We start from the raw sequence: 19,260 nt of genomic DNA, 5'->3' as shown, positions 1-19,260 counted from the left end.
CTTATTTCTTCACAAAGGCATACTTTACAGACACTTTTACACAACAAACCCCTATTCGATGCTTGGCGCTGCTTACACCAGTCTGAAAAGGACTATACATTCTTTTACAACCCACATAGAACATACTCTAGAATAGACCTCATACTAACTGATCTCCAAATATTATGCAAGGTAGAAAAAAGCTACTATTCACGACATAACTTGGTCCGATCACACCCCGATCTCCCTGGAATTCCAAGAACAGTACTCCTCGGATACTACCAAATTATGGCATAATAACTCTCGTCTTTTCACTTATAGGCCTAATAAAGATAAACTTACAACCCAACTTAATAAATTCTTTCGCTTTAACAATTCTGATGACGTTAACAATGCCACAGTATGGTGCGCCCATAAGGCATTCATTAGAGGCCTCCTCCTACAGTTAGCTGCGAGGGACCGAAAAATTTAATGCGTCACTGCTTACTCGTATACGACATCTAGAATTCCAAAATAAGAATAAAATAGACCCAATTTTAACTACATAATTATAAAAATGTATGACGGAACTAAGGCAGCTTCTGGTTTACGAACATGAAAAAAAATTCAAACATTTAAAGGTCACATATTATTTACAGGGGAATAAAGCTAGGAAACTGTTGTGCCATCAGATCCAAGCGCGTCAAGCCAAATCTAGAATTGCCCACCTAATCGATCCTTCGTCGGGAAACAAAATTCTCCACCCTAAACAGATTGCCAATTAATTTATTACATATTATCAGTCTCTATACAACTTGAACTTAGACACTAGCACTACCCAACCTTCAGCTGATGGAATCGCTGGATTTCTGGACTCTCTGAAACTTCTCAAAGTCCAATCTGAAATGCTGGATCGTCTCAATACTCCCTTTTCTGAAGGAGAAATTAGACAGGTAGTCAAATCTTTGGCTCTAAACAAAACTCCAGGAGATGATGGACTCTCAGTGGAATGCTATAGGTCATTCCAAAATATTTTAATCTTGCAATTACTGAAAGTTTTTAATGATTCGGATTTACCTGGCTCTTTTCCCAAAGAAATGCTTCAAGCTCTGATTATTACACTGTCCAAAGGAAGGAACCCACAGCGCCACAAAATTTTAGACCAATTTCACTATTGAATACAGATCTAAAAATGTATGCCAAGGTTAAAAGATGTTACACCTACACTGATAGCTCCTGACCAGGTGGGGTTTGTGAAGGGTAGACAAGCACCGGACGGAATGCGTAGAATGCTAAACTTGCCTAAATGGACAGAAACCTCCAAAATCCCTGCTGTATTCTTCAGCAGTCGATGCGGAAAAAGCATTTGATAGGGTGCACTGGGGTTACCTACGTTATGTCTTGGCTAAATATGGCTTATGCGGTTTCATTTTTTCAGCTATCCTGGCACTCTATGTAGATCCCTCGGCGCGGGTTTTCACATCCTCAGTATTGTCAGACAATTTTGCTATTACTAATGGTACATGACAAGTGTGTACTTTATCACCCATCATTTTCTCCCTAGTCATGGAACCATTCACGGAAGTGATAAGAGCATCGCTCAATATTATTGGTATACAGGTAGTGGGAGTATCTCATAAAATCAGGCTGTTTGCGGATAATGTAATCCTCACACTCTCAAATGCAGAATCCTCCATGGGAGAAGTTAGTAAGGTAATTGAGGCCTTCGGAGAGGTGTCCTACTATAAAATAAATATATTTAAATGTCATGCTCTGTACAAATTCATAGGGGTTTACTGCCTAAAATTCAACTACTTTTTCCTTGTTCCTGGAAGTCATCCGCTATTCAATATCTGGGCATTTTTTTATCATCTCCAACGGGAAAGTTATGCGAGACCAATTATCTTGAATTACTTAGATTGATTAAATCAGAACTCACGAAATTGAACAAACTTGAGATAATATGGCTGGGGTGCATCCCAGCATTTAAAATTATACTGTAGCCGAAAATACTGTACATTTTTAGAACAGTACCAATTTCCCTACCAAAATCTTTTTTTAGGACCATCAACTCAGAACTTTGTTGTTTTATCTGGAAAGGACAGAGAGCAAGAATATTACAAACAAATGTTCCAAACACAAAACCAGAGGAGGGATAGGGGTTCCAATATTACAAGACTATCATAGAGCTGGACCAACTTAAAGCATGGATAGCACCTGCCCAAAAGAAACCTTGGGTTTTGATTGAACAGGCAGCTATTGGCTGTTCAGACCTTACATACTTACTAAAAATGGCACTAACCTGACAACAGTTACTGTTCCCAAAACATTTGTTTGTCTCTGCTACAATAGAGGCATGGTTACTTATATTAAAGCTACAATATTCACCTCTATTAATTTCAGTGCATGACCTACCGTTACAAATTTTAGAATTTTTAATTCAAATGTTCTCGGTGAAACTGTGGTCAACCAGGGGGTTATCTACTTTAAAAGACATTCTGGAAGACACTCTTAACAAGGAGATGTATACATTTATTCAGATCACTCATTTTCTCAAAACACTCAAACAAGATTCCCTATCATTAGATAAGAGGGTCTGGGGCTATTATTACACACTAACGGAAAATAAGGGAGGTATATCATGGTTTTATAACCATTTACAGTATCTCACGGAAGAGAGTACACCCCTCACATTTTTGTAACTATTTTATTATATCTTTTCATGTGACAATACTGAAGAAATGACACTTTGCTACAATGTAAAGTAGTGAGTGTACAGTTTGTATAACAGTGTAAATTTGCTGTCCCCTCAAAATAACTCAATACACAGTCATTAATGTCTGAACTGCTGGCAACAAAAGTGAGTACACCCCTAAGTGAAAATGTCCAAATTGGCCCAAAGTGTCAATATTTTGTGTGGCCACCATTATTTTCCAGCATTGCCTCTTGAGCATGGAGTTTACCAGAGCTTCAAAGGTTGCCACTGGTGTCCTCTTCCACGTCGACATCATGGAGCTGGTGGATGTTAGAGACCTTGTGCTCCTCCACCTTCCGTTTGAGGATGCCCCACAGATCTTCAATAGGGTTTAGGTCTGGAGACATGCTTGGCCAGTCCATCACCTTTACCCTTAGCTTCTTTAGCAAGGCAGTGGTCATCTTGGAGGTGTGTTTGGGGTCATTATCATGTTGGAATACTGCCCTTTAGCCCTGTCTCCGAAGGGAGGGGATCATGCTCTGCTTCAGTATGTCATAGTACATGTTGGCATTCATGGTTCCCTCAATGAACTGTAGCTCCCCAGTGCTGGCTGCAGCCCCAGACCTTGATACTCACACCACCATGCTTGACTGTAGACAAGACACACTTGTCATTGTACTCATCACCTGGTTGCCGCCACACACGCTTGACACTATCTGAACCAAATAAGTTTATCTTGGTCTCATCAGACCACAGGACATGGTTCCAGTAATCCATGTCCTCAGTCTGCTTGTCTTCAGCAAACTGTTTGTGGGCTTTCTTGTGCATCATCTTTAGAATAGGCTTCCTTCTGGGACAACAGCCATGCAGACCAATTTGATGCAGTGTGCGGCATATGGTCTGAGCACTAACAGGCTGACCCCCCCACCCCTTCAACCTCTGCAGCACTCATACATCTATTTCCCAAAGACAACCTCTGGATATGACGCTGAGCATGTGCACTCAGCTTCTTTGCTTGACCATGGCGAGGCTTGTTCTGAGTGGAACCTGTCCTGTTAAACCATTGTATGGTCTTGGCCACCTTGCTGCAGCTTAGTTTCAGGGTCTTGGCAATCTTCTTATAGCCTCGGCTATCTTTATGTAAAGCAACAATTCTTTTTTTTCAGATCCTCAGAGAGTTCTTTGCCTTGAAGTGCCATGTTGAACTTCCAGTGACCAGTATGAGGGAGAGAGAGCGATAACACCAAATTTAACACACATTCTCCCCATTCACACCTGAGACCTTCTAACACTAGCGAGTCACATGACACCGGGGAGGGAAAATGACTAATTAGGCCCAATTTGGACATTTTTACTTAGGGGTGTACTCACTTTTGTTGCCAGCAGTTTAGACATTAATGGCTGTGTGTTAAGTTATTTTGAGGGGGCAGCAAATTTACACTGTTATACAAGCTGTACACTCACTACTTTACATTCTAGCAAAGTGTCATTTCTTCAGTGTTGTCACATGAAAAGATATAACAAAATATTTACAAAAATGTGAGGGGTGTACTCACTTCTGTGAGATACTATACAACTGGATGACCAAATGTTTAAAACTAACACTATACTTAAGTGGGAAACGGAACTAAATCAAACCTTTACACCTCAAGAATGGAGTCAGGCATTTACCCACATTTATAGATCAACTTATTGTGTATCTCATTGGGAAAATGCACTAAAAATTATTCATAGATGGTATATAACTCCTTATAGACTATCATTTATGTTCCCAAACACCTCCTCTGAATGCTGGAGGAACTGCGGCCAACAGGGCAACTTGATGCATATATTGTGGTCTTGTAGGATGATAATGAGCTTCTGGAATGCTACATTTTCTTTAATCTCATCCATTTCAGGCATTATAACCCCCCCCCCCCAACACCTGAACTAGCTCTATTAGGGATTAGAATTAGTGAATTTCTGAAACAATTTCACAAGCTAATAATGCACATCTTAATTGCTGCCCGACTGACAATTTCTAAAAAGTGGAAAAAAGACCTAGTGCTTTCCATTTCGGAAGTTGTGGATAGAACACGCCTACAATGTTTGTATGAACATTCTTTCACACTAATGTGTGGAATGTGGGGAAATTCAGGAAGCAGTGGGAACCTTGACTAGCCTTTGGTGTACTTAGTAAATTACCCCCTATATAACAGATAAATTTGTTGGTACCAATATAACGGCACAGAACAGTGAGAATAAATACGTTTCTGTTTCTGTTGATACTATTCTTTGTTGTTTGTTTAGATTGAAGTAATTTATGGTCTCAGACTGTGTGATGATACATGTTTATTTTGATGACTTGTTGATAGTCTTTTATCACTTGAGAAACTGTGCTATTGTGCTGAAACCGCTTTGCATATAAGTGTACGCACCCATGTTCAACCAACAGTCTGTACAAATGTATGCATTTATGAAAATTTCAATAAAAATTTACTATTGAAAAAAGAAAAAAAAAGTCAAACATAAATTAACACAATAAACATAAAAAACTTTGGAGAAAAACCTCAATTTGCGAGCAATTACACATTGGTATAGTGGTGTGTGTGTGGGGGGAGGAGGGTTATAGCTCCATACAGCTAGCACAAACCAGTATAAATGTAGTCATCCAATAACCTGCTGAGTACATATCTGAAAATGCAGAAAAACTATTTCAAGTAGCATCCACTTGTCTTCATTCGGGCGAAAAGTGTCCTGGGGATGGCTTGGATGGCTCTGTGTTGTCATAATTCGGCAACAGGCCCCATTTTTTTTATTAGCTTTAAACCATCTTCAATAGACGTGATAGCAAGCAGTTTAGTAGGAAATTTCCATGAATAAGGAAGTTTGTTGTTTCAAAGAAGTTTGGTAAGGGGTACCGATTTCTTATGTGCCATCATAGTGCGTTGGGACAAATCATAGATTCACATTCCTGCGTAAGGATCAGGCAACATGGAATGTTGCTGGGCAAATTTCATAAGCTCATCTATACCATGAAAAAAATGTATGCGGGCAATAACGTCCTGCAGCACTTTGTCAGGAAGGTCCTGTGGCTTGGGAAGGCAATGGGCACAGTCTACAATAATCTCCCTGTCAGAGATGTCAGGGAACTGCCCGAGGGCCCAGGGTCAGTAGGGGGCCCCATGAGATGCCCCTTGTACCTTTCATAGGCTTTTTTGGGTGTGGTTTGAGTGTTGGCGAGGACACAGGGGCCCCATGATCCCCTATTGCCTGGGGGGCCCATGAGTTGTCAGTCCACCCCTAATAGGACCCCTCAGATATGATCAATATTTGATTTCAGATCTCCATTTTTCTATCTATGAGATCAAAATAAGTTGCCACCCACTCATAATATGGATGGAAGGGGCTAACCTCTGCAGAAGGTTATATGGTTTTGCTTTACATGGAATATATGATCCAGACCTACTGTTGTATAATGACAGTAATAAGGTGGAAGACAGCTTCTATACCTATATAACATAACTTACATAACATAACATATATTTGGTATGAACCAAACTATGTATTCTTTAAAATGTTGCACTGAATGTTGGCGCTATATCAATTCTGAAAATATATCAATTTGTAAGTCATGCTATTTATTTTTTTCTGTTGTTACCTTAATGTGGTTTGCAAAATATATACACACAGCATGCTCTTTCATAACATACTGGGAGTAAGCTGCAACAGAATAGAATGTGATTGATTGTTGAAGTCTCATAATATTTTTGTTTGCATTTTATAGGCTAAATGGAAGCTATGAAGCTCTAAAAGGTGGGAGTACTATAGAAGCCATGGAAGATTTTACTGGGGGTGTTTCTGAAATGTATGAAAACAAGAATGCTCCAAATAATTATTTTGAGATAATGGACAAAGCTCTGAAGAGAGGCTCAATGTTAGGTTGTTCTATTGATGTAAGTACACTCTAATAATAAAATGTAATAAATTTAAACTATGGCCTCCCATTAAAAATTAAATATAAGTCCCTCTGCATTAACAGCTTTCTCTTAAGCTCCATTTACACCAATGTGTTTTCCAGTGCTTTTTGCAGAAACATACTACAGTCCATTTAACATGGTTTCCAAAGGAACATGTTCACATCTATGCTTTTTTGAGCTGCTGCATTTTTGGAAAGGGTCAGGGACTTTTTGAACCACTTGCCTACCAAGCACTTTTACCCCCTTCCTGCCCAGGCCAATTTTCAGCTTTCAGCTCTGTCGCACTTTGAATGACAATTGCGCGGGCTTGCAACACTGTACCCAAACAAATTTTTTATCATTTTTTGGAGGCAGATAGAGCTTTCCTTTGATGGTATTTAATCACCACTGGGGTTTTTATTTTTTGCTAAACAAGCTAAAAAAGACAGAAAATTTTGTTTGTTATAAAATTTTGTAAATAAGTAACTTTTCTCCTTCACTGATGTGTGCTAATGAGGCTGCAGGGATGGGCACTGATAAGCAACACTGAGGAGGCCCTCATAGGTGGCACTGGTGGGCATTGACAAGCATCACTGATGAGCACTGATGGGTGCTGGTAAGCAGCACTGATTGGAACTTTTAGGCGGCACTGACTGGCGGCATAGGTGGCACTGATTGGCGGCACTGAAAGGCAGCTTTGCACTGGTAGGCACTGATATGTGGCATTGATGTGCACTGATGGGCAATGGTATGTGGCATTGATGGACACTGTGAAAATAAGTCCTTTTATCCCATTGAAACCAATAATAAATTATTCGAAATGTGCTTCCACCTATCCACCACGTGAAAAATGATATTAACCGCACTCACCAGATAGAGGTGAGTAATGAGCCTTATAGGATATAAGGGATCCTATACCCCCTCCAAAAGAGATCAAATCTTCTTTTTCACACTGATTGGGTATATTAATCGCCTCCACTTTATTCCTCCATGAATTCCTACCAGAAGCTCTTTATTTCTGTTCAGCCAGTTTCAGGATTCAGACACCTCTGCCAAACAGCGCACCCAGATCTTCCACCTCCAATACAACAGTCACACTGATTAGTCGACAGGACAACCACACCCAGCAGATCAGCCAGTAGAGGAAGCAGATGGACGCTGAAGAGGTCTTCTTCTCCCGCTAGTAGGCTGCAGGGGAGCCAGAGTTAATGAAGTAACACCTCTGACAAGACACCTTTCTCACAGCTTTACCCCCTCCCTCAGGACACAGCTCAGGGTGCGCCGGTGCAAGACCAAGTTGCCCCAACACCGCTGATACAGCTTGCCCCTGCCCTGCCCGTACCAGTAGGGTACATTCCCGTGGGGACGCTGTTGAGTCACCTGCCAAAATTTGACGGTAAAAATATGACGTTGCAGGACTGGACTGAAAGAGTGCGAAGTGCGGTTAGAATGTGTAACCTGACTTCCGAGCTGCGGGCAGAGGTTGCATTGGGGGCTCTAGAGGGTGACGTCATACGGACAGTGATGGTAAGGCCCAAATCTGAGAGAGACACTGTAGAGAAAATATTCTCCCTGCTGGAGAGAGCCCAAGGGGGGTGTGCTAAAGTAGTGCAGCTGCGGAGCCACTTCTTCAACCGACCACAGCAAGAGGGCAATACCCTGATGCAGTACTCCAATGCCCTACAGGAGACGCTAAATGAAATACAGCGGCGAGATCCAGAGGCCATGGGAGCTTTCCAGGAGGTGGACCGGCTACTACGAGACCAGTTCATAGTGGGGCTCTCTAACAAGTTCTTACAGGACAAATTGCAAGAGATGACCCGGACGGCGCCCAACATGACATTCTACAGCATCTACTTAGCCGCTGTGGAGAGAGAGGAAGAGTGCATACCTGTGGTGGTGAGAATAGTGTGTAGCACCCATGCTACAAGAGGTCAGTCTGCATCTGAAGACTCAAAATCCTTAAAGGATGTGGTCCAGGCCCTGCGAACAGAATTAAGAGAAGTTCGGCTGGAAATGTCCCAGATGAAGGCAGAATCTCCCTGATCTCTGGAAATGACCTCAGCACCCTGCGCCACTCCACCCAGGATAGCTCAGCTGCAGGGGCACGTCAAAAGGGGACCCCTCTGTTGGGCTTGTCGACAGTATGGCCATATGGCCAGAGATTGCCCAGAACAGATGAAGTCTGAGCCGACATTAAACTTCCGACCGCCGCAGTAGCTGGGCGTCCTGCGGCGGTACACCAGAAGCTAAGCCCTAAGCATGAGGAACACGACCTGTATGCTAGCAGCTTCGTTATGGAAGCCGAGTTGGAAGGCCAGAAGGTACGCTGCCTAGTTGATACAGGGTCGGAGTGCACCCTTATGCCTCTGGAGTTCTTCGAAAGACACTTTGGACATATGATGGAGCCGGAAGACGGGAGCGTCATCAAGCTGACGGCTGCCAATAACAGAGAGATGGACGTCCGAGGAATAGTCTGGAATGGTCGAGTGATCATGGCCCGGATGGAGGTGAACTGCAAGATCCTGACTCCAGGACAACAGAAGTTGCTGGAAGATACCGTTTGGGAGTTTCAGGAGGCCTTATCGAGACATGATGAGGACTTCGGGTGTGCCTCCACCATCAAACACGAAATCCCTACAATGCTGCACCGATCAGGGAACGTTACCGGCAAATCCTAAAATGTACCAGGAGGCAAAGGATATGGTGGCCAGCATGTTGGAAAACCAGGTGATCCAGGAGAGTCAAAGTCCTTGGGCTGCTCCAGTAGTCTTGGTGCGGAAGAAAGATGGGAGTCTCCGTTTCTGCGTGGATTATCGGAAGCTGAATGCTCAGACAGTCCGGGATGCCTACCCCCTTCCGCGGATTGAGGAGTCATTGTCCGCCCTGAGTCATGCAAAGTTCTTCTCGACTCTTGACTTGGCCAGTGGGTATTGGCAGGTACCGGTGGCCAAGAAGGACAAAGCGAAGACGGCCTTCATCCTACCTATGGGTCTCTACGAGTTCAACCGGATGCTATTCGGCCTGTCCAATGCCCCGGGAACATTCCAGCGGTTGATGGAGCACTGTCTGGGAGATCTCAACTTCGAGTCGGTATTGATATACCTGGACGACGTAGTAGTGTTTGGAGCCTCTTTTGAGGATCACCTCCAGAAACTGCGACAGGTCTTAGGACGGCTGCGAGACCATGGGCTCAAAATCAAGCCCAAGAAGTGCCAACTGTTTCCACAGCAGATATAGTATTTGGGACATTTGGTCACCCAGGAGGGGCTAAAGCCAACCCCCGACAAGGTCGTGACCGTCCAGAAGTGGCCCCAGCCGAGTACACTACTAGAGGTGCGGGCGTTCATTGGACTGGCCGGCTACTACAGGAGGTTTATACCCAAGTTTGCTCATTTGGTGGGCCCGTTAAATAAGTTATTAAGGGGCACTGCAGGGGGCCTGAAGAATCGTCCCATCGAGTGGGGACCCCGACAACAAGTGGCCTTTGAAGCAGTGAAGGGGCGCTGATTAGTGCCCCGATTCTGGCTTATGTGCGGTTGTCAGTACAGGGTGCCGATGAGGAGCTCGAGGACACTGAAACTCCTGACCTTGGTCAATTACCCATGTTCCAGGACGTGGCATATTCAAGTGGGGTGGCGTCCGGGATGCCAGTGGTGCTGGGAAAGACGTTGGCTGATTGGGAGAGGGACCTGTGGAAAGTGAAAGAATGGGTCCGGACCAAGATCTGGCCTCGGTCAGAAGAGCGGGCTCGTCTGACTCCCGAGGGCCAAAAGTTATTGAGGCAGTGGGATAAGCTAACTGTTACCCAGGGCCTCCTGTGCCGGACCATATACTTGCAGTCAGAGTTGCAGTACCGGCGACAGATTGTCATCCCCATGTCATTGGGACGGGAGGCTGTCCAGAAGGCCCATGAGAGGGGTGCCCATTTTGGGAGCGATAAAACGTTCAAGTGGCTCCAACGGCTCGTGTACTGTCCCGATTTGGCAGACATGGTGGCCGAGACATGTCCTAAGTGTCGGCCCTGTGGGCTAAGTAAGAGTATTGAACAGTGGGCTCCTGTCCAGGCCATCCAGACATCAGCACCACTAGAGCTCCTTATGATCGATTATGTACAGATTGGGTACTCTACCTCGGGACACTCGTACTATCTAGTCATGACAGATCATTTCACAAAGTATGCGGTGGCTGTACCCACCAGAGACCAGACAGCAGAGTCGGCCGCTGAAGCGGTCTGCAAATACTTTATACAGGTGTTCGGGTGTCCACAGAGAATACAATGTTTTCAGAGTACTCTAAGGAATGAGTTGTACCAACTGTATTGGATCGAACGTTCCCGCGTGCAAGCAGTTCAACCACACCTTGCTCCAGATGCTGCGGACTCTGGAGGACCGCCAAAAAGCTTGGTGGCCCGAATACCTACCTAAACTGATGTGGGCCTATAATAACAGGGTACACAGTACCCCTGAATACTCCCCACATATGCTCATGTTTGAGAGAGCCGGATGGGAGATTGAAGATCTCCACATGCCCAATCCGATGGAGCCACCACCAAGAAATACTACAGCATGGGCGCAAGAGCACCGCCGCTGGCTGAGAGCAATCCACAAGGTTGTGGGGGAGTGCCTTAGACAAGTGGTATACCCCAATCCAAGACCAGTGCAGAAGGAGGGGTATGCCCCGGGTGATCGAGTGATAGTCAAAGCCAAGCGGCCATCTGGAAAGTTGGATGGGCGGTGGGAGGCAGTCCCATACACGGTGAAGAGGAAGGTAGACCCTGCCATCCCGGTCTATGAGGTAGAGCCAATAGGGACTGGGAATTTTGATGAACCAGTGTGCGTGGAGGGGATGGCTCCTCCTGCTCAGAGTACTGAGAAAATCCCCTTAGAGGACGGGGAGGAATGGTGGGTTGTCCCTGCCCCGGTACCCACAGAGGCTCCAAAAATAGCAAGTTTGCCACCAAGGGAAAGTGTTGAGCGGTCAGCAGCTCCTCTCCCATTAAATGTGCCTGACGTCCCCAGTGCTTCTGAGCCTGTCACTCTACGAAGGTCAACAAGGCTCAATGCTGGTGTGCCCCCACAGCGTTATGCCCAGAATGAGTTTGTATGGGGAGGATTGTCGAGGACAACAACCTCTAGTGGGGTGGCATGTGAGATGGGGAAAGAGCTCTCATTGTTTGAAAACTGTTTGTGTGGAAGTAAATTAATGTTTTGACTGACATTCTGCGGTTTAGCCACAAGATGTCACTGTTTTTATAACACAGCCTCAGACTGCATAGATATTTGTATATTCATGAAGAGGTGGGGTTTTGCACACAGAGTTGGAGAAAACAGGAAGGAGAGAGAGAAGCCATGTTTTGGAGCATAGTGAATAAGGGGCCCTGTGAGCTGAGAATCTGATGACATCCAGGTGTGAAAGTGTCCCTCCGTAACCAGAGCTACAGCTCAGTGAAGCTGATGAAATTGCTGCCAGGAAGCTGATGAGATTGCTGCCAGGAATGCTGATGAGATTGCTGCTAGGATGGCTGATGAGAGCAGAGGAACTGAGCAACATATATGGCGAGACCGCATGCTTGTTGGAGAGACATTTGTTCTGTTCAGAGTCACCAGTGGATACAAAGCAGACTCGGGTCAGTAAGATTGTGCACACACCTCATTTCAGTGTTGGCGCCTTGAAACTGAGTCCAGGCCTATAGTTAGTTAGTTAGGGTCTCTGTTTGTGTCAGGCCATAAGTGTTGTTACTGATCATTGGAAGGACTCCATAACTTAAAGTGACATTTCACATTGGAGAGCTGATAAAATCCTACAAACTCAAGCCAGACTGGCATTTTGCTCAGAAGGAATACTCAGGCACGTGCTACAGGACCAGTTATGGGAGAGGGAATACTGTAGATTTGTGTAGGATTGTAAGCTGTTGTGCTGCACCGCTGGCTAGCCCATACCATACACCCATACATGATTCCTGCTTTTTTAGGGTAATAACAGGTAAGGTGTGGCAGCTTAGTTGTGCCCGCCAGTAGGTAAATTACTTCATTTTCTACCTTCATCTATCAGAAGGCGCCATGCTGTGCAGCTCAAGGGCCTTTGGGCTGGGTGTATGTAAATGTATTGTATGTTTCCAGCATTTGTGGTTGTGTTTATTTGCCACATCTAAGTAAAATTCTGTTGTGGCAAAAGCTGGTGTTGGGGTTGCTTTCCTCGTTCGTGACTTCACTTTATCCTGGGGAGCCCACCCCGGTACACAGCTTACACCTGCAGTGTCCCTGGCAATGTCCTCCGGCCGATGCCGGCATCTGTCTTCTGGGTTCCGTTCCCTGCGACGTCAGGACGTACGGGGACGGAACGGCGGGAAATTTAAAAATGTGAAAAAGTGACATTCACTAAATACACTAAAATCACATAGTAAAACATTACTGTATCAAAGTATTTCACATACATTTTGTCCCTAGTGCTTTGTCCTGTGCCCTGCCTGCATTTCTACCGTTCTTTCTGCCTGGAAACTGAGAAATGTCCATGGCGTCCAAAAAGGGTCCCTTTAGGTCAAAAGCGGTTTTAGACCAGCTAGAAAACAGTGATAGTAAATTAGAACTACTTGCAGAATTGAGTGATAATGATTCGTGGGGAAATGTGTCATCAGACACTGAAAACGTTTTTGCGACTGAGCTCAGTGATGTGCGAACTTGGCGCTATATTTCAAATTTCAGTGTTTTTGGTTTGATTATATTATTGAATTTAATTTATTGTTATTATTATACAGTATTTATAAAGCGCCAATAGTTCACTCAGCGCTGTACATTGCAAAGGGGGACAGAACATGTGACAGAACAATACCAATACAATGCAAAACATGAGGGGATCGAGGGCCCTGCTCCTTGGAGCTTACAATCTAGGAGGGAGGGGATAGTGGTACAGGAGGAGATAGCTGTGGGGGATGGAGTGGTAGGAAGAGTGGAGGAGGTCGGCAGGTTAGCAGGGGGTGGGGTACGCTTAACTGAAGAGATGGGTTTTCAGGGTGCGCCTAAAGGAGAGGAGAGTAGGTGATAATCTGATGGGTTGGGGAAGGGAGTTCCAGAGGATGGGTGACACCCTGGAGAAGTCCTGGAGGCAGGGCATGGGAGGAGGAGACCAGGGAACTAGAGAGAAGGAGGTCTTGTGAGTAGGGGAGTGTGCGTGCTGGGCGGTACTTGGATATTAGGTCAGAGATGTAGTACGGGGCAGTATGGTGGACAGCTTTGTACGTCAGTGTTAGGATTTTAAATTCGATCTGTTGCGCAATCGGAAGCCAGTGGAGGGATTGGCAGAGGGGGGTGGCGGAGACAGAGCGGTTGGAAAGGTGAATGAGCCTGGCAGCCGTATTCAGGATCGACTGAAGCAGGGATAGCCAGTGGCGAGGCAGGCCAGTGAGGAGGGAGTTGCAGTAGTCGAGTCATGATATGATGAGGGAGTGGATGAGCTGTTTAGTTGTTTCTGGGGTTAGGAACGTGCGGATTTTGGCGATGTTGCAGAGGTGGAGTCTGCACGAGTTTGTTAAAGATTGGACTTGGGGCTGGAAGGATAGGTTGGAGTCCAGAATGACACCCAGTACTCTGGCCTGCGGGGTGGGTTTGATGGTGGCATTGTTGGATGTGACGGAGAAGTCAATGGGGGGTGGTGTCCGGGCTGGGGGGAAGACAAGAAACTCAGTTTTGGAGAGGTTCAGTTTAAGGAAGTGGAGCGACATCCAGTCTGATATGTCACTCAGTAGGTGTGTGATTCGGGCAGAGACCGAGGGGGTGAGGTGGGGGGTTGAGAGATAGATTTGTGTGTCGTCGGCATATAGGTGGTAGTTGAAGCCGTGAGAGTGTATGAGTTGGCCAAGGGAGGAGGTGTAGATGGAGAAGAGAAGGGGCCCGAGGACAGAGCCTTGAGGGACCCCAACAGAGAGGGGGAGTGAGGGGGAGGTGGTAGTATTATAGGTAACGCTGAAAGAGGTTGTGACAGGTAGGATGAGAGCCAGGAGAGAGCAGAATCTCTGAGGCCGAGGGAGTGTAGTTTTTTGAGAAGGAGGGGGTGGTCGACTGTGTCGAAGGCCGCAGAGAGGTCAAGGAGTAGGAGCACTGAATAGTGGACATTAGCTTTGGCGGTTAGCAGGTCGTTGGAGAGTTTGAGTAAGGCAGTTTCGGTGGAGTGTAGGAGACGGAAGCCGGACTGTAGGGGATCGAGGAGGTTGTTGTCGTTGAGGTGAGAGGCAGGTGTAGACTAGGCGCTCGAGGAGTTTAGATGTAAATGGGAGCAGGGAGATGGGTCTGAGGTTGTTCGGTCTGTTATGATCCGCCAGGTGGTGCCTCAGGCTGCCAACTGACAGACCTACTCAGAGCGTGGGGTCTAAGCCCGGGCTGTGCTTTCACCAGAGCCCCTGATGGTGGGGATGGACTTGAAACAGTCCCGGGCCAGGTCACGACCTCCGAGCAGGCCCGCCAGTGGCTGAGGAGACCCTTGGGGACAGGTACCGGGAGAGCCAGATATGAAGAGGATGGCGGCCCCAGCAGGGTAGTAACGGATTGTGGGCCCGTGGGGGTAAGCGGGGTACAGAATCGGTAGGCGAGAGTAGTCGGGTCACACGCAGGGTCAGCAGGGAAGTCAATCCGTAGAATGGTCAGGGCAATCCGGGTCAAACGCAGGAGCAGGCAGAATAGTCAGGACAATCCGGGTCAAAACGCAGGAGCAGGCAGAGTAGTCAGGACAATCCGGGTCAAACGCAGGAGCAGGCAGAATAGTCAGGACAATCCGGGTCAAAACGCAGGAGCAGGCAGAGTAGTCAGGACAATCCGGGTCAAACGCAGGAGCAGGCAGAATAGTCAGGGTCAATCAGGGTCACAGGATAGGTGCAGGAACTCAGGATCACAGAAGACCTTGCGGCAATCTGTGACAGTGCAGGGCATCTTTAAATAGTGCGCCCTGCACTGTCATTGGCCGGCTAGGACGCGCCCCCGGCTGTCATTGGACGCCTGAGGCGCGCCCGCGGCTCCTACTGCGCATGCGCGGCGTCCTGTCATCTGCGGCTCGCCGGGACCTAGTGCCGCGACGGAGCCGCGATCGCGGACCCTGGAGCCGTGGTCCCTGACATTGCCCCCCCCCAATGGGCACCCTCCGGCACCCTCCGGGAGCCCCACTGATCTCTCCACCGCGGGTGAGCACGAAAAAACTCCCGGATGAGCCTGGGTGCGTGGACGTTCTGGGCGGGTTCCCATGAGTTCTCCTCAGGGCCATACCCCTTCCATTTTATCAGGAACTGTGTCTGGCCCCCCCTCCTTCGGCAACTGAGGATAGTCTCCACTTCAAATTCCTCCTGGTCACCTATAGTGACTGCCTCGGGAGGTCTGGATTCACGGTCCGGGAAGGGATCTGGTCTGGATGGTTTCAGGAGAGATACATGGAAGACAGGATGTATTTTGAAGGTCTGCGGAAGCTCGAGCTCGTAGGCCACCTCGTTAACCACTCGTTTTACCGGAAAGGGGCCGATGAACTTGGGTCCCAGCTTCCTTGAAGGACATAGCATCTTCAAGTTGGTCGTTGCCAGCCAAACCTGATCCCCTGGTTGAAGCAGTAATTCTCCTCTTCTCTTTCTGTCGAATGCCCTCTTACAGTCCTCTTGGGCTTTAGCGATGGCTTCCTGAATTGTCTTGTTATTGACAGAAAAGAAGTTCAAGATGTCTTGAGAAGCTGGTACCGGATTCTCAGGCATCAGATCAGGGAGGAATGTGGGATGATACCCATAATTGGAAAAGAACGGGGATTGACCCGTGGCTGAGTGACTCGAGTTGTTGTACGCGAATTCCGCGGAAGGCAGCAATGACAGCCAGTCGTCCTGAAGGTAGGATGTGTAGCACCGTAAGTACTGTTCCAGCGTCTGGTTTGTTCTTTCAGTTTGGCCGTTGGTCTGTGGGTGGTAGGCGGATGAAAGCGACAGCTTGATTCCCAGCGATTTACACAAGGCGTTCCAGAACCTGGAGGTGAATTGGACCCCCCGATCTGATACTATATCTTCGGGAACACCATGAAGCCTAACCACTTCCTTGATGAAGATCCGTGCCGTTTCCGGTGCTGATGGGGTCTTCTCCAGGGGCACAAAATGTGCCATCTTTGAGAAGCGGTCAACGATCACCATTATTGCAGTGTAGCCCTGGGATGGTGGAAGTTCGACCACGAAATCCATGGCTATCATTTGCCAAGCCCGCTTGGGTATGGGTAAAGGACGTAACAATCCCCATGCCCTGCTCCTGGAGGGTTTGTTCCTTTGACAGGTGGAACACGTTCGGACGTACTGCTCACAGTCCTTGATCATGTCTGGCCACCAGAACGAGCGCCGTAGCAGATCCAGCGTCTTTGTTACCCCGAAGTGGCCCGCCATAGGATGGTCGTGGCAGTGCCCTAGGACCAGGGTTCGCACTTCTTCTGGGACCATGATCCGGTCTTCCTTCCAAATTAGCCCACCGTGGCTCTGGAGGGGTGATTCTGACGGAACTGGTAGTCCTACAGAAGCATCAAGAAGTCGAGAGCGAAGTTCCGTTTGTAGAGCGAGGAAACTCCCAGAAGGTAAGATGGTGTCAGGTGGCACAGCGTCGTCGGGGTCCTCAAACATGCGGGACAGAGCGTCTGGCTTAGTGTTCTTAGTACCGGGTCGGTACGTTATATGGAATGAGAATCGAGAGAAGAAAAGCGCCCATCTCGCTTGGCGAAGTCTCAGTCGTTTTGCCGTTCTCAAATATTCGAGGTTTTTGTGATCTGTGAATATTAGGATTGGGTGTGTGGCTCCTTCCAGTAAATACCTCCATTCTTCTAGAGCAGTTTTAATGGCCAGGAGCTCCCGATCTCCAATGTCGTAGTTGCGTTCTGCTGGAGTCAACTTCCTGGAGAAGAACGCCACAGGGTGCAGAAGTTCCTTGGTACCATTCCTTTGGGACAAAACCGCCCCTACAGCATTTTCGGAGGCGTCCACTTCCAACACATATGGGAGAGAAGCATCTGGATGGCAGAGAATGGGAGCAGAGGTGAACAATTCTTTGAGCTTTTCGAAGGCTGTCTGCGCTTCGGGAGTCCACTTAAAGCGGACCCCTTGTTTCGTCAGTTGCGTGATCGGGGAGACCAGACCGGAGAAGTTCCTAATAAACTTCCTGTAAAAATTGGAAAAACCGATGAAACGCTGTACCCCCTTTTTGTCGGCGGGTATTGGCCAATCTAAGATCGCCGTGACTTTCTGGGGATCCATCGCGACCCCCGCGGAAGAGAGAACCAGTCCCAAGAATGTGGTTTCGTGCTGTTCGAAACAGCATTTTTCTGCCTTTGCGTATAGCCCGTGTTGACACAACCGTTCTAATACCCGTATCACATGACCCCGATGAACCTCCAGTGAAGGGGAAAAAATTAAGATGTCATCCAAATAAACCACCACAAAAATATCAAGAAGGTCACGAAAAACATCATTGATAAAGTGCTGAAAGGTCGCCGGTGCATTACAGAGCCCGAACGGCATCACCAAGTACTCGTAGTGACCGAATCTCGTACGGAACGCCGTCTTCCACTCATCCCCCTCCCTGATACGGACAAGGTTATAGGCCCCCCGCAGGTCTAATTTAGTGAATATCGTTGCCGATCTCAATCTCTGGAGGAGCTCGGGGACTAGGGGTAAAGGATAACGATTCTTTACCGTTATTTTGTTCAGGTCACGGTAGTCTATGCAGGGCCGTAACGACTTGTCCTTCTTCTCTACGAAGAATAACCCGGCCCCGGCTGGGGATGTGGATGGACGAATAAATCCCTTCCGAAGGTTCTCATCAATGTATTCCCTCAGTACTCCTGATTCTGCTTCGGACAAGGGAAAGATACGGCCGAAAGAGATTTCAGATCCAGGTAGGAGGTCTATGGGGCAGTCGTAGGAACGGTGCGGAGGGAGAACGTCAGCTCCTCGCTTACTAAAGACGTCTAAGAAGTCATGGTAGGCCGGGGGAATAACCTGGGAAAGATCGGTGTCACCATCCAAGCACAGGAGGAACCGGGGGACCACGGATCCTGTGACGTGGCAGTGGCTTAAACAGTAGGGTGAGCAAAATTGAACTGTTCCCTTTTCCCAGTCAATCTGGGGGTTATGGGCCCTAAGCCAAGGGAGGCCCAGAATGACTGGAAAAAGGGGGGATGCGATGGCATCCAAACGGAGGAACTCCTGGTGATGGTCTGCCATTGTGGTGAAAATGGGTGGTGTCTCCTGGTCCACCACCCCTGATTTTATACGAGACTCATCTGCCAAGAAGATGTTGAACCCCCTTTCTTTGGTCTGGAGAGGGATTTTTTGCCGGTGGGCAAAAGTCAGATCGATGAAGCAACTACAGGCTCCTGAGTCAACGATTGCGGTCACCGACAATGTTCCTCCGGGGAGCTGTAAAGACACAGGAATGGCCAGGTAACTCGACAGATCATCCCTTCCTGCGGGTAGAGAAAAAGAAACGGGCGTGGACTTACTCATTTTAGCAGGACAGGAGCGCACCTGATGACCAGCTTCCCCGCAGTACAGACATAGGTTCTGTGACAGTCTCCTTTGACGTTCCTCGACCGATAAGTGAGAACGGGCCAATCCCAGCTGCATGGGTTCCGGGTTGTCCCCTGTTTCCGTGCTTCGCGGATGGTTCCCTGGGG

General features: G+C 47.4%; 1 protein-coding gene across 4 annotated transcripts in view; it reads left to right on the top strand.

Annotated features, from left to right (window-relative positions):
- The window catches only part of CAPN9 (calpain 9), an 834,396-nt gene that overhangs the window by 204,658 nt on the left and 610,478 nt on the right, over window positions 1–19,260 (top strand). For all 4 annotated transcript variants that reach the window (XM_089654542.1, XM_089654541.1, XM_089654540.1 and 1 more), the window contains exon 5: window positions 6,420–6,588. In XM_089654542.1, coding sequence (XP_089510668.1) covers window positions 6,420–6,588 — 169 coding nt within the window. The remainder of the gene's footprint in view (window positions 1–6,419; window positions 6,589–19,260) is intronic.

Source organism: Staurois parvus, unplaced genomic scaffold (genome assembly GCF_062004578.1).
Source record: "Staurois parvus isolate SC_StPar_1 unplaced genomic scaffold, SC_StPar_1.0 ptg000774l, whole genome shotgun sequence".
Taxonomy (NCBI): Eukaryota; Metazoa; Chordata; class Amphibia; order Anura; family Ranidae; genus Staurois; species Staurois parvus.
The sequence above is the reverse complement of the archived record's forward strand: the minus strand, read 5'-3'. Positions and strand labels throughout refer to the sequence as shown.